A 15759-nucleotide genomic window follows, 5' to 3' on the forward strand; every position below is an offset into this window, starting at 1 on the left:
AATCATGGAGGGGTCTAAAATCATCTCAGGTGCGTGTTCACTGTGAGAGACGTAATCAAAAAAAAAAAAAAAAAAAAAGCATCCGGATATCACAATGTTACATTTTAATTTTTTTGTGTGTTAACTGCTGCAAATACAAGTATTTGAACACCTGTCAAAATCAATGTTAATATTTGGTACAGTAGCCTTTGTTTGCAATTACAGAGGTCAAACGTTTCCTGTAGTCTTTCACCAGGTGTGCACACACTGCAGCAGGCATTTTGGCCCATTCCTCCACACAGATCTTCTCCAGATCAGCCAGGTTTCTGGGCTGTCACTGAGAACCATGGAGTTTGAGCTCCCTCCAAAGATTTTCTATAGGGTTTAGGTCCAGAGACTGGCTAGGCCACTCCAGAACCTTGATATTATAACTATATAACTAATCATTTTAGCTTATTTCAAAGTGTCTAATACATCTTAATCTCAAGGCATATTATTCATCAATGACCCTGTACATGAAGGTTATCTATAATTATATTTTATGTTATTACATTGTAATGGTATTTACTGTTGCATGTTTTAGACTTGTTATGTTTTTTCTGTTTATTTTTTATTTTTGGGAACTACATTTCCATTAATGTAGCAAGTTCTTCACAAATAATTGTATATACTGTAACTTTAGTAATTAAGTCTTTTTTATTTATCAAGCACATTTTTAACAATAAGAGTCCTGGAAGTGACATAGACAGAAAATGGAGATCACAGATCTTAGGTTTGCCGTGCAGGTCATTGGACATCTGGATTAGTTCAACTACATGAGAATCTCAGTAGTGGAGAGCACACGCACCCATGGTAGAGATTATACTAAGTCAAATATAACCCGAACAAACACGAACCCTAACTAACATTAACCCGAACGCTAACTAACCCTAGATCTCACACCTTGGTTTTTTTCCAAGGCATCATGTGTTTTTTTTTTCCCCCTCCGTGTCCCATAAGTCCTGACAGCAGTGGTTGACCAAACTGCAGTACAAAATCAACAGTTTAGCTGACAAGATGACAAAACATACAATGCAAAGACTCCCTGAAAACAGACACACTGACCACCCACTTTCAAAATGCAGTAGAGAGACTGCACACGCACCTGGGTAGAGAGTGCACACGCACCTGGGTAGAGAGTGCACACGCACCTGGGTAGAGAGTGCACACGCACCTGGGTAGAGAGTGCACACGCACCTGGGTAGAGAGTGCACACGCACCTGGGTAGAGAGTGCACACGCACCTGGGTAGAGACTGCACACGCACCTGTGTAGAGACTGCACATGCGCATGGATCACTTCCTGTGAGAAAAAGGGCCGTGTTCTCCGTATGTTGTAGAGAAATCTTCAGGGTCTAGTGAGGTTTGAAAAATGTTGAAAACAACAACTTGTTGTCCAAAATGACACTCGGGCATTGTGCAACACCCAGGTGACAAAAGTGTGTTCTTGAAAGAAATTATGAGGTTGGTGTGTGTGTTTGGGTCTCCAGGAATGTACAGAAGGTAGATGTTGCTAGCGTTGAGCATCAGGTGAGCGGTTTCCCTGACATGTTTGCCTGGAAATTGGAAAACCGATTCACTGCTTTGGTGCCATCACATTGTCACATTAGAAGATGCTCTCAGGGACTTCTGGAACTAGCAGGACATAGCAGTACAGTTGGACACAGGGGTAAGGTGAACTCTGCAGAACTAAAATACAAGTAACAAGACACATATGAGCACAGCTAATCTTGAAAAATGCAACTTTGAACTATAGTAAAGTTTCAAGCCATTGGTGTGGCCTCCCACCTCCCTCTCTTAAAGGTCCTGGTTAGTCTGGTCTTTCATTACCCACAATCCATTGCCTCTCAGCCCTGGTGAAAGGCAGACCTGGTGTTGCCAGCATAGCAATGTAAAGAGGTATTCCAGTTTCCAATTATATTACCCATCGAAAGCAATTTACCGTGATAAAACTAGTGGCTCTGAAAAGAATTATTGAGAAATCCCAGAGTTATCTGTGGCAACGTGTAAAAACCGACTAATCTTGTGATCTACAGTGCCGAAAGAGGACTTAAAGGATGGCACACTTACCAGAATCAACAGCAATTTCAAAGACGGTCATCAATTAAAATAATTTACAATATTTTTCCTCTGTCCACAGGCAATAGCACCACATTTATCAGCAAACGGTCATCTTGGTGAGCTGTGTTTGCCCCAGCAGCAGTGTTCCTCTGCTCTCAATACTCAGCAAAACCATTCAGGCAAAGGCCAGAGACACCCGAGCCAACCTCAGCACCAATCCAGTGACACAGTAAGTAAACCAGTACTACATCCTGCAGGCTACCGGTTACAGAAATGGCCTCTGATGGATCACAAAAATCTATTATCCCAAGAAATACATCTGATGCATCAACAAAATGTTTGGATTTCATGATTTTAGGACCAACAACGCACTATGTGGGTACCTGTGTTTCAATTTCCTCTGTATTTTTGTGTTGTAGGAGAAGTTTAACACGCAAGATCAGTTTAATCGGCACTTGACGAGGCCTCCACCTGACTACAAACAGCCACTGGGGCCAGGAGTACAGCATTCAAACCTGTACCGAGGTGCAAAACCGACAACACTCGTGTACATAGTGCCTACAATTTAACATCCTAACCCTCTGTGTAATGCTTTGACTAACAGCATTAAACTGAAAATGGAAAATGTCTAAACTACATTAACATGATTTCCTTCTAACAAACATTATTTTGTAATTACAGTGGGAAATATAGAAATGTTCTTAATCTGTATGTTACTGAGATTAGATTAGATTAGTTTAGAGAGTAACAAGCAAAGTTCTGTGATAATTGGAGTGAAGCACCTCATTATGTTAATGCTCCAGGAGTGACACAAAACCAACAATGATGATATTAGTCATTTATCTACAACTGTAATGCAGAGCAGTCTGGTGATGTAGAGCTGTCTGGTAATGTAGAGCAGTCTGGTGATGTAGAGCAGTCTGGTAATGTAGAGCAGTCTGGTAATGTAGAGCAGTCTGGTGATGTAGAGCAGTCTGGTGATGTAGAGCAGTCTGGTGACGTAGAGCAGTCTGGTAACGTAGCGCAGTCTGGTGATGTAGAGCGGTCTGGTGATGTAGAGCGGTCTGGTGATGTAGAGCGGTCTGGTAATGTAGAGCGGTCTGGTGATGTAGAGCAGTCTGGTAACGTAGCGCAGTCTGGTAACGTAGCGCAGTCTGGTAACGTAGCGCAGTCTGGTAACGTAGCGCAGTCTGGTGACGTAGAGCAGTCTGGTGACGTAGCGCAGTCTGGTGACGTAGCGCAGTCTGGTAACGTAGCGCAGTCTGGTAACGTAGCGCAGTCTGGTAACGTAGCGCAGTCTGGTGACGTAGCGCAGTCTGGTGACGTAGCGCAGTCTGGTGATGTAGAGCAGTCTGGTGATGTAGAGGACTTCCTGCCCCACACACAGTGGTGCACCAGCAGGCTCAATAGGGAACATGCAGTCATAAGCAGTCACAAGGGACAGTGAGGAACAGTGAGCAGTTGTTAGCCAGTGCCTTGCATGGAAGGCAACGATCAAATACCTTGCAGAACCCCCATGTTGGTTCTTGCACATATTAGCTATGACAGTCCTACAGTGGTCCTTGGTAAACACCAGAGTACCAGTGTGGTTCAGTTTTTCGTTTAGTTAGGCTTGAAAGGTTCACCCACTGGGACCTTTATATCATGTTAATTAATCAATATTAATGTTCTTAATTTTCCATGAAATCTTAATATGCATTAGGATTTTCACTGAGAATTTCAAACTTTCTCACACTATGTACATAGGTCTGACATCTTCCCCAGTGACGAGTAATGGCTCAGATCAAAATGATATCCAGGCCCTTTCATGCCATGTACATAACGGCCAGCGAGTGAAAGTGATGCCCAGCTCTGGAGACAGAAGGTTCCACGGTAGATCAGATCCACATTCAAGTCCTCTAGAAGACCAAACTTGTGCAAGCAAACTGCACCAACCACATAACAGCCAGGTCCAGATGGGCATACATCAAAACAAGCCACAGTTTCAGGGATCAAACACCCAGGCTGGTACATTTCAGTCAGGTGTCTCGACTACACAGCATGTAAGGATGAGTGTAGGCCAAGTCACGATGCCAGGCCAAAGACTGGATGGAATCACCACCACTACAAGCAGGGAGCCAAGGATGAGCTGGGGAGCTGCAACAGACAAAAGCGAACAAACCAATGGTCCCTTCCCAACAAGACCGATTGGTCCACCAAATCAGGTAGCACCTCATTCTGGACAAATCCCCTTAAACTCTGTAAGTAGGAGCTCTGGTCCCACAGCAAGCCACATGCACATCCCCCCTCTCCCTGGGATCAGCAGTCTAAACCAGTCATCTCCTGAACAGCAGAGGTGCATGGCCACATTTGTGGGCACAACCCAAAGTCCAGGCGTCTACCAGAACAGCCGAGCAGGCCGGCTAACGTTCGACTTCCTGCAGGATGGGGATAACACAGTGCCAGGAATCAATGCAGACTCAGACTTCATTGACTCTTTGCTCAAGTCAAGTTCAGGCAATGATGACTGGATGAAAGACATCAACCTAGAAGAGATTCTGGGTGGTCACCCTTGAACAAGAAACAAGAATACTGATTGTAACTATTTTGCTTTTTTTTATAATGTTCAATAATAGAAGCTTTCTATAGAGTCTGATGTACCAGGCTTTGTAAATCAGCATTTTCTTAAAGCTGTAATTCTGGTATACTGTCATTTTTGTATTCATGTGGACAACAAATGTATTATAGGTAATGTGTTTGGATTCAACTTTTGTCATCTAGTTTTATTTTGTTTATGATCAAAGTATTTGTGGTCTTGATGGTATCTTATATAATGTAACTATACACCTTCCTTTGTAAATCCATACAGTGTATCCATCTGTTCAGTGGACACTAATTGCTGTCAATGTAAAAAAATATGGGATGTGTACAGAGATGATACATTGGCAGTGTTGGGTTAGGATATAGGGGTTTGGGTTAGTGTAGAGTGGGGATATGAACAGAGATGATACATTGGCCATGAAGTGTTGGGGTTAAATTGGCCATGTTGAGTTAGGGTATAGCGGTTAGGGTATAGGAGCTCAGTTATGGTATAGGGGTTAAAGTTAGGGTATGGGGTTAGGGTTTAGGGGTTAGAGTTAGGGTATACCCTATAGGGGTTAGGGTTAAATTGGCCACATTGCCACATATTCCACTTGTGCTCACTGCCCTTGCCATTCTTTTGACTGCAACAGCAATGTTTAGGATGAAAGATGTTTCAGCCATGATTAGGAACCCTGTTGCAATTATGTGTTACATATACATGTAAGATACATACACACAATAATACATAGGTAAAAAACAAACACAAATTTTGACAGTTGCTTGTAAGAGATGTATTTTATTCTGGTGCAGATATGCACCAATGTGGAATTTTCAAGCCAATTACTGTGAATGAGCAACAAACTTGTTGTGGACATTTTTGATACAGGTAACCATTGTGTTTATTTTTTGCACTTTAAAGTCACCCTAAACTTCATAAATGTTTTTAATTGATTTTTCAATTTAATATTCTTTCAAATTAATTGTTTTGATGGGTCTGAGTGTGAAGTGTCTGTGCAGTGGTTTGCTGCTTTCTTTTATAAAATATTACATTATAAAATTTAAGCTTGCCATATTCTAATATGCAAATGCAGGACAGGCACCAATCAAACATGGAAACCTTAGTCAAAGACCTGCTGTATGCCTAAATAACAGTGAAGCTAATGTTAGCTACCTAACTAACAATGAAGCTAAATGTTAGCTAGCTTACCTGCCTAAATACAGGCCAGTTTACTGCCCAGTTAATGATGCATATGGGAAATGTAAGTCAGTACCTAAACATTGTTATGATGCATCTGCCAGCAGCCATCTGCCATCTGGATTTTTTAAAGAGAGTAAAAGTATATATATGCTTTTTATTCAAAATAACAATAGTTTGGGGTGACTTTAAATTAACTTCACACTATAATTCATATGGCATTTAATGAATGGCTAAATAGCTATATTACAATAAATGTTTTATTATAAAATGATTAACTGTCTATTCATGAAACCAGATTTGTACATTATCACAGTCCATACCGGTCAAGTTTTTTTATTTAAAAATAAGGGAAAATGTCCGCTGGTTGCCCGAGTCATTCCCACCAGCCAAAGTCTTGACTTTTTTGGTAGGACCTCCTTCTCTCTCGTTACATTCATCCATCTCTAATTTGTTTTTCTGGTTTGTTGTTCCCGCTGTCAGCACTAACCTCGCGAGAACTGACACTCGGCTTACTGCAGGTTGCCATTCTCGCGAGGCTAGCGACATAATTCATCTTGGAGAGGCACTTGAATGCTTTAAAAAAAAACGTATATTATATGGTAGTTTCCCGGTCAAAACGGGAGACTTGACGGGTATGTCACAGTGTTGGTTAGCTATTACAGTTTGTCATAAGCGAAGGAGAGCACCCACTGGTCTAATCAAACTGTACACACCAAAACAAGACAGCTTGACGTGTAACACAGCCTTTTTTGTCCACTTTGGTTGTACCTGACAAAAGATAAATCAGTGACTTGATTAAAGTTTTCTTATATGTGTGTTGCGTGGTTAGGAATAGGTTTAAGCAGAAATTGTTCTTGCACAAGCAAAAGTGCATCCCATGTTACATTGGATGTATCGGTGGAAAGTCCAATATTGGGTCAGTAATAATTGTACACATTTAGTAAGCAATGGGATAGTAATAGTAATCTATTACATTTAGTAATCATGGGATATGATGGCAAAATACTAGGCTACTGTCTGTGCTTATGTCTCCTATTGCAAGACCTTTGTTCAAGATCAAAGCAGTGTGTGTTGCTATTAGGTATCACCGAACATACACCCCTAAGACTGACTCAGGTTTTTATGTATGATGCATTTGTTTAGTTTCAAGTAAACACAAAATAAAGAAAATAAAAACATGATTGTAGTTCAGTGTAAAAGGAAAATATATAAGAAAACCCAAACTGATAATGGCTCATCTTGTTATAGTTTTTATCATAAATCAGAACTAACTTTTTAGATTTTGTTACACAGAATTAATTGGACCATTGCTCAGTGAAAGTGATATTTTGAGCATACATTGTCTTGACACATCCTATTATTGTTTTTTAAAATGAATTAAGTTTCATCCTGGTTTTTTCTATGACTAGTTTTCATAATGTGTTTTAAAGATGTAATACATATCTGCTGATGTCATGTCTGCATGACTGTTATCAATTTAGCCTTTGTATACACACAATTAACTGGTGTGATGTAAAGGTACTGTTTACAGTACTTTGTAAACCTTTGGAGAAGACTTGAAAAATGGGCTATGGCAGAAATTTTCATTTGTAACTAACTAAATTCACAGACTTTCATTGTAAAAAAACGTCCACATACCATGAATAATTAAAGGCATTCACAGGAAATTACTAATTTGTTTGGGTAAAACAAAGTCTTGAGTAAAATCAACTGCCATATCTTGTTTTTGATTGTATGCTTTTAAATGCATGCAGCATGTCAATAATGAGTTGGCTATATGTATTTTGAACTAGGAATGAAAGATATCTTAGGGTACTGCATTTTCATAATGGATCAAAAAGTGTTAACTGGTTAAAGGTCTACTGCTAGGTTATTACGGGGCCTTTTAGAGGCTCAGAGTTCCTCAGAAAAATGGCACTGTCCCATTCCAGTCAACAGCTGCTCCTGCCCACTTGGTCCTGATGGTCATCTCCACTGAGGGGAACCTTCTCTCCGGGTCTCCTTGGCTGTCACCCCTTCTAGCCTCCCAGTGATGGGAATGCGTGTCTGAAACAAATCATTGACAATCCAGGCAATCATCTCTCATCATCTCGCATGACCCCTCCAGTGCACTGCTAGTCTGATCTTCATTTTGATTTGCTTACAAAGCTCTCGGGCCAGCTCTGGTCCACCGAGGCCAGAACACGATGACACCAACAGCCTTTTCGTCTGTTCTGGCTAAGCATTTACAACATTACAGGTGCTCATTATATTCTGCTCCTGTTGACGAGCAGGTGCCATTAGTGAAACGAGAGCAAATGGTCTCGGTTCATTATTAATATTAATTAAACCATGTATAATGGGTATAACCTTACCTATGGTGAGCACCGCAGTATTGTCTTGACTTGGTTGGCCATTATAGAAGCAGAGGTGGAAGTGATGCTCCGTCTTCCAGTCGGACATCAAAGATCGTTGAGCACTAAATAGGACGCTGTAAGTGCCGTTGGTATTGCAAACCCAAACAGGTAATTTTGGGGTCTTTAGCATACTTCCAACCTAATACAACAGAGAAATTTAGTTAGAGTTGTGAGAGGAGTTAGGAAATTACTGTTTTTTATGTTGGTGCTTTGTTAATGGGCTCTGATCATATGTCTCTGCTAGCCTGATCTGCTAATCTTAAGTTTTTTGTTCCCCATACATACGAAAACCCAAGAGTGTAAACTGCACAGGACGTGTGTGTCCCTCTGGGGGCGCTGGGGCGTGTCCTGCATACTGGGTGGTGTACCGCGAGCGTTGGGGCGTGTTCTACCTGCTGGGTGGTGTACCGCGAGCGTTGGGGCGTGTCCTGCATACTGGGTGGTGTACCGCGAGCGTTGGGGCGTGTCCTGCATGCTGGGTGGTGTACCGCGAGCATTGGGGCGTGTCCTGCATGCTGGGTGGTGTACCGCGAGTGTTGGGGCGTCTCCTGCATGCTGGGTGGTGTACCGCGAGCGTTGGGGCGTGTTCTGCATACTGGGTGGTGTACCGCGAGCGTTGGGGCGTGTCCTGCATACTGGGTGGTGTACCGGGAGCGTTGGGGCGTGTCCTGCATGCTGGGTGGTGTACCGCGAGCGTTGGGGCGTGTCCTGCATACTGGGTGGTGTACCGCGAGCGTTGGGGCGTGTCCTGCATGCTGGGTGGTGTACCGCGAGCGTTGGGGCGTGTCCTGCATGCTGGGTGGTGTACCGCGAGCGTTGGGGCATGTCCTGCATGCTGGGTGGTGTACCGCGAGCGTTGGGGCGTGTCCTGCATACTGGGTGGTGTACCGCGAGTGTTGGGACGTGTCCTGCATGCTGCGTGGTGTACCGCGAGCGTTGGGGCGTGTCCTGCATACTGGGTGGTGTACCGTCAGCGTTGGGGCGTGTCCTGCATGCTGGGTGGTGTACCCTGAGCGTTGGGGCGTGTTCTACCTGCTGGGTGGTGTACCGCGAGCGTTGGGGCGTGTCCTGCATGCTGGGTGGTGTACCGCGAGCGTTGGGGCGTGTCCTGCATGCTGGGTGGTGTACCGCGAGCGTTGGGGCGTGTCCTGCATGCTGGATGGTGTACCGCGAGCGCTGGGGCGTGTTCTACCTGCTGGGTGGTGTACCGCGAGCGCTGGGGCGTGTCCTGCATGCTGGGGGCCATACCACGAGTGCTGGGGCGTGTCCTGCCTGTTGTTGGCTCCAGTACAGGTATCCCACATCACTTCGGGTCAGAATACCATGAAGAGGATGCTCCAATGCACAGCCATGCTCATCCAGCAACTGTGTCCCATTGAAGACATTAGGGCTGGCACGGCCCGTCAACAGCAGGTTCAGAAGAGCCTAAAAAATACACATCATCTGTCTCCTTTTACACAGCAGGGTTATAGGAGGGATAGAACAACTATAACATTTCTTAAGGAACTCTTAGACACCTTCAAAACAGGGTTTCAATCAGGGAAACATTTTATAACATTTCCCTTTCTTACACATCTTGATTATTGCATTCTGCATTAAGAATGTATTTTCATTATGCATAATTTTGACTTTTTAACCATAAAACACACTTTGTCTACCTGCTGGCACACAAGGTTGCCCATGCGGAAGTGTAAGAGATGAGTAGTGCTGAGATCCAGGTCTTCTTGTAACCTTGGATAAATAGAAGGGAAAAAGATGAGCAAGTTAGAGTTAGGGGTTAGGGATAGGAATCAGCCTATGGTTGGAGGTTAGGGTTAGGGAGAGGGCTAAAGGTTAGGGATGGGGATAGCATGTCATGCATGATTTGCCACACTAGGTTATATGCTTTATGACCTCTATACATCTAATTTGTTGACTCCGAAGTATTATTACTTACCCAGCAATGGAGCGAGAGAAGATCAGGCTATACAGAAAAAGAATAACACCGTGGCTTCCCTCCTCACTGAACTGTAAATAAAACTTTGCTTTCTCAATTAATGAAATTAATGAAATGGAATTAATGAAATGTCTATTTTTTTGTTAATACTGTATCGTTGTTTTTACTTCATTATTGATCACTGTCTATTATTGTTATTAATTCTTTTTTTTTTTTTAACGACACCAATAATTTTGATATGATTGTGTGTGTGTGTGTGTGTGTGTGTGTGTCTCTGGAAGAAGATTTCAGGTAAGTAACTGCAGTGTACTTAGATGAGATACGTAGAGATATTAAAAATTGTAGTAAAGTACACAGTTTCCAGAGACGCAGGGTGTTTAAAGTGTATGTGTATGTGTAAAACGAGCAAAGTCCAAAATAAGATCCAGAACATTCTCATACACTAAAAAATACTCACATATTGAATATGTTCACCAATGAATATCTTCATGTCTTCTTTCTTTTTAAAGGTAAAAAGTTGCAACTTAAAAAAAGAGAGAGAATGTCTCAAACAAACTGTTTAAAGTCTTATTTACACTATTAAAGACACTGGTCACATAGAATTAAACAGTACCCTTTCTGTGAAGTTGTCTGGTTTGTAGTCTACACAGGGGGTGAAACAGCACTCTGATGTAACCAAGGCAACAGTGGCACTACACTCATCACCAGCTTTCCATAAAATGTCCGCCAGGGCCATCACCAGGGCCTTCTGCTGTTCTCTCTCCCCCACCTTCCTCAAACTGACCTCAAAAGGAAAACACAAATTAAGAGTGTCATTATAGAGCCAACACTCCTCACATATAGTCATCACTCATAAGTGCTAGTACTATCACAGAACAAATCACATATTAAATGTTACTGCTGGCTGGACATTTTAACCTAAATGACCAAGAACACATTACTACTGTTTAAGAAACAATAAGAAATTCAAAACATTTATTATAAATGAGAAAATAAATAAGATATTTGCAATTTTGTGTGTTTTATTTGGTGACAAATCTGTTTGACAATACAAACTAAATATATATATGAGTTAGGCTACATCTGCTATATGTGTGCAAGCTGCCACATTTATTCAGCCACCTATATTTATTGGTAAATATATGTGGCTGAAGGCATCTTTGAAAATAATATGTGTAATACACAATGACCTTTGAACAAACTGGTAATGGATTTGACACCAGAGGAGGCCATGGGCCAGGACTTAATCCGTGTTTGTTAGTTTGATCTTCCTCCAGAGCCTCACCCCTCTATCACCTCTACAGGCTTCTCTTTGTGAAGCCCTGGCGTGCACAATATGTGCGTTATGCTCGCTGGTAACTGACATTCTTGAGTGTTGTCTTTCTTATTTGTCTTACGCGTCAGTGTCTCTTTCACAGATGAGTTAAATGCGACAACTTTTGACATGTAAAAAAATCACAAATGGTCAATAGGCTCTTTTACTTAAGACCAAAAACACAGAAGAGCAGTGGAGCCAGTACTGTGATGTTGTACTTACGTCTCCATGTCACAGTACTCTGAGTTTGATGACTCGGTAAAAAGCAGGTATTTAATAATGTGGGCCTGGACTGCCATTTGAATAGCCTGGGCTCCACCCTACAGAAGAATTATTCGGCTTTTACATGTATGATTATATACTGTTCCAACAGCATATTTGCTTCCCCTGTTAATGGACTTTCCATGTTAGCCTTCTTATAACTGTTATCATGCTTCTCCAAATATAGATAGTCTACATTATTGACAAACAGTGACTATTTTTTACCATATTCTGATCATGTCCTGGTAACATTTATGCATTTTCAACTGCATATTATGACAATAGCTAGATGCTAAAGGTACCAACTTTAATTACCAAAAAAACCTTGTGCAAAAAGGAGTCAGAAGAAGCTCAAATGGTCAAGTTATGAAATATGGTTATGTAATATGGATCATGTAAAGCTGTGCTTAGAACATTACGTCTTAAAGTAAAACAATTTTATGAATAATAATTTTTGTATTCATTAAAATACAGAGCAGGTGTTCCCAACCTTTTGCAACTCACACCCCACTTACCACTGCAAGTTAAAATATAAACAAATACAGCACAATTTTGATTTCACAATAACACAATAATCCTGGTTTCTCAATCAGAGATACAGTGGCTGCTTCACTTGTATATGGTCTGGCCTCGGGATCTTTTGATGTAAAAAAAACCTGATTTTAACCATTAACCCATGTTTAAATTAATATGTGTTTGTATATGTTGTATATGATTCTCTTTGGATCAGGTCTTGAGGCACAAGCCATGATTGCCTTTTATAGTTCAGCTGTCACCTTTTCGGCCTCCAGAGCATAGGACAGGTTTGAGTTGGGCTTGCGGAACTTAAAGAATGACTTCTTCCATTCATAGTTGAATACGTTAAATGTGTTTCCAAACAAAATCTTCCTCAGACTCTGTGAGAAACAAAATCAAACACGTCTGTATAAATCATTTTAATACACAAATGTGATACTGATATTGATAATTTGATAATAAGGTTCTAAACAACAGCTTCAATGTGAAGGTTGTGCTCTTTATAAGGCCAACATGAGGCAGAAACTGTCTCTGAAATCTCAAAATAAGTTTGTAAGGGTGGGCTTCAGCGCCAGACTGCCACTGGCCACCAGAGGGAGCCAACAGGCCAATCAAGCCAGATGAGCCACACCTGATCACTTGTCTTTATAAGGCGCTCTAAGCCAGCCTCTACTCTAGTCTCTTCTCAGGTTGTACCCTTTCCTTCTCTTAATTTTCGGAAATGAAAAGGATGTGTTTGTCCTTCTCTCTCTCTCTCTGTTCCCTTTTGGCTCCTCTTTCAGTTGGGAAGTTTATTTCAGCTCAATCTGTCTCAGTGTTTGAGAGTCTTTCCCCTGCTGTCCTTTGTTCACTTTTTCCTGCCCAAACTGTTCAGGATCTTTGTCTCTACTTGCTCCATGGTAGGTGTAGGAGTCAACACTTCTGTTCCTCTTCAACTGGCCTCTTTTAAATGTTCTAATCCTGGTCTCTACAGCTCATTTTTGAAGTTAATTAAGTTGCCATATTTTCAATTGTCATTTTCACCCCAATACAAATTATTATTCTGCATTTACCCATCTGTACATTGAGCACACACACCTAGTTGATTACTTGGCCTTTAGTCATGGCCCAGGAATCAAACCCACAACCCTCCACTCATAAGACTGGTTCCATAACCACCAGCCGGCCCCATTGTTACCTATTCACATTACTCAGACTCAAAGACAGCGTTTGGGTCCTCATATACACACTCTGTGGTGGCTCACCCAGTTGCATTCTGAATTTCATCTAGGGGACCTGAGTTTGCTTCCCACCTGTGGCAATCTGCCATGCTACAAAGTTAATAGTTTACTGGCGTTGCAAGCATGCTGTGAAACACAGATGGACTCTGGTCCACTAGACTGAAATAAGAGGCTTGTTTTCTTTGACTTACTATTGCAAGTTCAGGCAACACTGGGTAGCCACCCAAACCTGGAGAGGCGGAGAGGGTGACACTGTTTGGCTGACGGGTGTAACTCTGGAGTACTGGAGCTGAGGGAGGGGATGTGGAAACATCTCCAGACTCATCCATAGCTTGACTTCTCTCAGAAGATCTCTAAATGAGACAGTTCAATGTCGGTCTACTGCATGTATACCCTAGTCAATCCTCTCAGACTTAAAAAATTACCATACAACTTGGAAAATAAACATTGACTTTTATAATAAAACACAGAAGGATTTTTTTTCTCTTTCTCAAAGTAAAATGGACAGAGAAGGCCTATTACTTTAAAACAGTCTGGGTTAGTGTAACCCTAACCCTAAAAGACCGTTTGCGAGGGCAATACAGTTAATTAGGAAACTGACTTGGCTTCAATCATATCAAAAGCACATGGAAGTGCATTCAAATATTTAACACTGTGTGATCTTTTGTGCCTGGAAAACAGTTCAGTTTTCTCCCTCTCCCCTTCAATTTTTGTTGCTATCATTCATAGCTAATGTTCACAAAGACACTGAATTATTAAGGTATTATTACTTCAAAAACAAATCCAGGCACAGAGAATATATCCGATCCACGACAATAGCAGCTTACTCACATGCTGGCTATGTTTCACGTCCTGCTGAAGGAGCTCGATGTAACTGAGCCTGGAAGGTTTTAGTTTATTTCTGTACTCTAGCGCCTGCTGATGGTCCACCATGGCTGGGCCTTAATGCCCTGGTTCACATGGAAACTCTCACAAATAATCCACCATCCCAATATTTTCAATCAACCAACCCCTAAAAAAAGACAGAGAAATGCTCTCTACTAGATTCATTAATAGCGTCCACACCCCCTGCATTGCCCCCCTGGTCTATTTATTGGATATCAGGTTGATGACAGGTGTCCTACACGCATGTAAGCATGCACTGTGATTGGACAGAAATGACAGCCTGTTACCTGAAGACACTCTACCTGAAGGATCAGTTATCACATGGTAAGGCTTAACCACATTAATAAAAAGGTTTAAACAAGAGTCAGATCTCTGGAGTGCATCCCTTGCATGGTAGTCCAAGTTGCATATACATATAGAGAGAGCATGAGGATGAAACCTTGAGATATATATATATATATCCTAACCCTATATACCAAGGCTACATGTGTTTCCTGTAGGACACTGAGTGAATTAAGGGGGCCAAAGATGTGATTTAAGTATTTTTATCCAAATGAAATTTAAAATTGCAGCTTCTGATCATTTTTTTCATGACTATGGTCTGCAAATAACTTGACATCATGTGTTGATAGCAATGTGCTAATTTGTGATGTTGACTTTTTAAATTGTGATGTTTATTTCATAATTCTCGTGAAAGTAATAGACTACATTTAAAAGCACATTCTAACACCACCAAATACCTTCACCTTTTCTGCAAAGCATTTTTGTATAGATGTCTGGGTTCTGTGAGCCACAACGCTCACTCACACATCTAAATGACATCATTTTAATCCAGACCTGTTAATCTAGATTTTCAGATATGTTTGCATCTATGACACGAACCATTCATGAGGGGAAGAGGAAGTGTGTATTCAACCATAGACACGTTGTCATGCCAACAGTGCAAGGAACTCCATCGTGTAAATCTTATATGAGGAGGGTGATTCATTCATCACTGTGTATCAAGTTAGTTCATGTGTGCTGTGTGGGTGCCATAGTCATGGCAGGTGAGTTTCCAATGTGTGCTTATTTATTTATTTAAACTGATATAGGCCACAGGTTATTGTACGGACTATGGATTAAAGTTACTTGTATCATGTGGCATAAGCAGATATACTGTTGTCCAACAGATGGCAGCATTTTTAGAGTTGGGGTTTTCTTAGTTCATGGCAAAAAATTCCTCTAAAATGGATAATGCAGATAATGAATCATAATTACCAATGAATTTATATTTAATAATGGAAGAGACAATAATTAAATTTTTTACATTAATTACATTTTTCAGACACTTTTTTAATTCTTGTATTATGAATGATCAGGTAGCATTTCTCAAATTCATCTACTGTATATTTAT

At 41.3% G+C, this 15759-nt stretch overlaps 2 protein-coding genes across 3 annotated transcripts in view; one reads left to right on the top strand and one right to left on the bottom strand.

Annotated features, from left to right (window-relative positions):
* Positions 1-7555, top strand: part of maml2 (mastermind like transcriptional coactivator 2) — a 30220-nt gene extending 22665 nt beyond the window's left edge. For both annotated transcript variants that reach the window (XM_076976870.1, XM_076976871.1), the window contains exons 3-5: positions 2157-2306; positions 2497-2602; positions 3824-7555. In XM_076976870.1, the coding sequence (XP_076832985.1) occupies positions 2157-2306; positions 2497-2602; positions 3824-4632 (1065 nt within the window). In that variant the 3' untranslated portion in view covers positions 4633-7555. The remainder of the gene's footprint in view (positions 1-2156; positions 2307-2496; positions 2603-3823) is intronic.
* Positions 7434-14481, bottom strand: mindy4b (MINDY family member 4B). The gene is made up of 11 exons (XM_076976877.1): positions 14313-14481; positions 13673-13834; positions 12522-12641; positions 11707-11804; positions 10783-10948; positions 10627-10692; positions 10170-10240; positions 9892-9964; positions 9482-9658; positions 8192-8372; positions 7434-7883 (listed from the first exon to the last, which is right to left on the bottom strand). Exons 1-11 carry the CDS (start codon positions 14412-14414, stop codon positions 7741-7743), a joined length of 1359 nt encoding a protein of 452 aa, XP_076832992.1. The 5' UTR covers positions 14415-14481; the 3' UTR covers positions 7434-7740.
* Positions 14482-15759: the final 1278 nt, after the last annotated feature.

The sequence above is a fragment of the Brachyhypopomus gauderio genome, chromosome 16, assembly GCF_052324685.1.
Source record: "Brachyhypopomus gauderio isolate BG-103 chromosome 16, BGAUD_0.2, whole genome shotgun sequence".
NCBI lineage: Eukaryota > Metazoa > Chordata > Actinopteri > Gymnotiformes > Hypopomidae > Brachyhypopomus > Brachyhypopomus gauderio.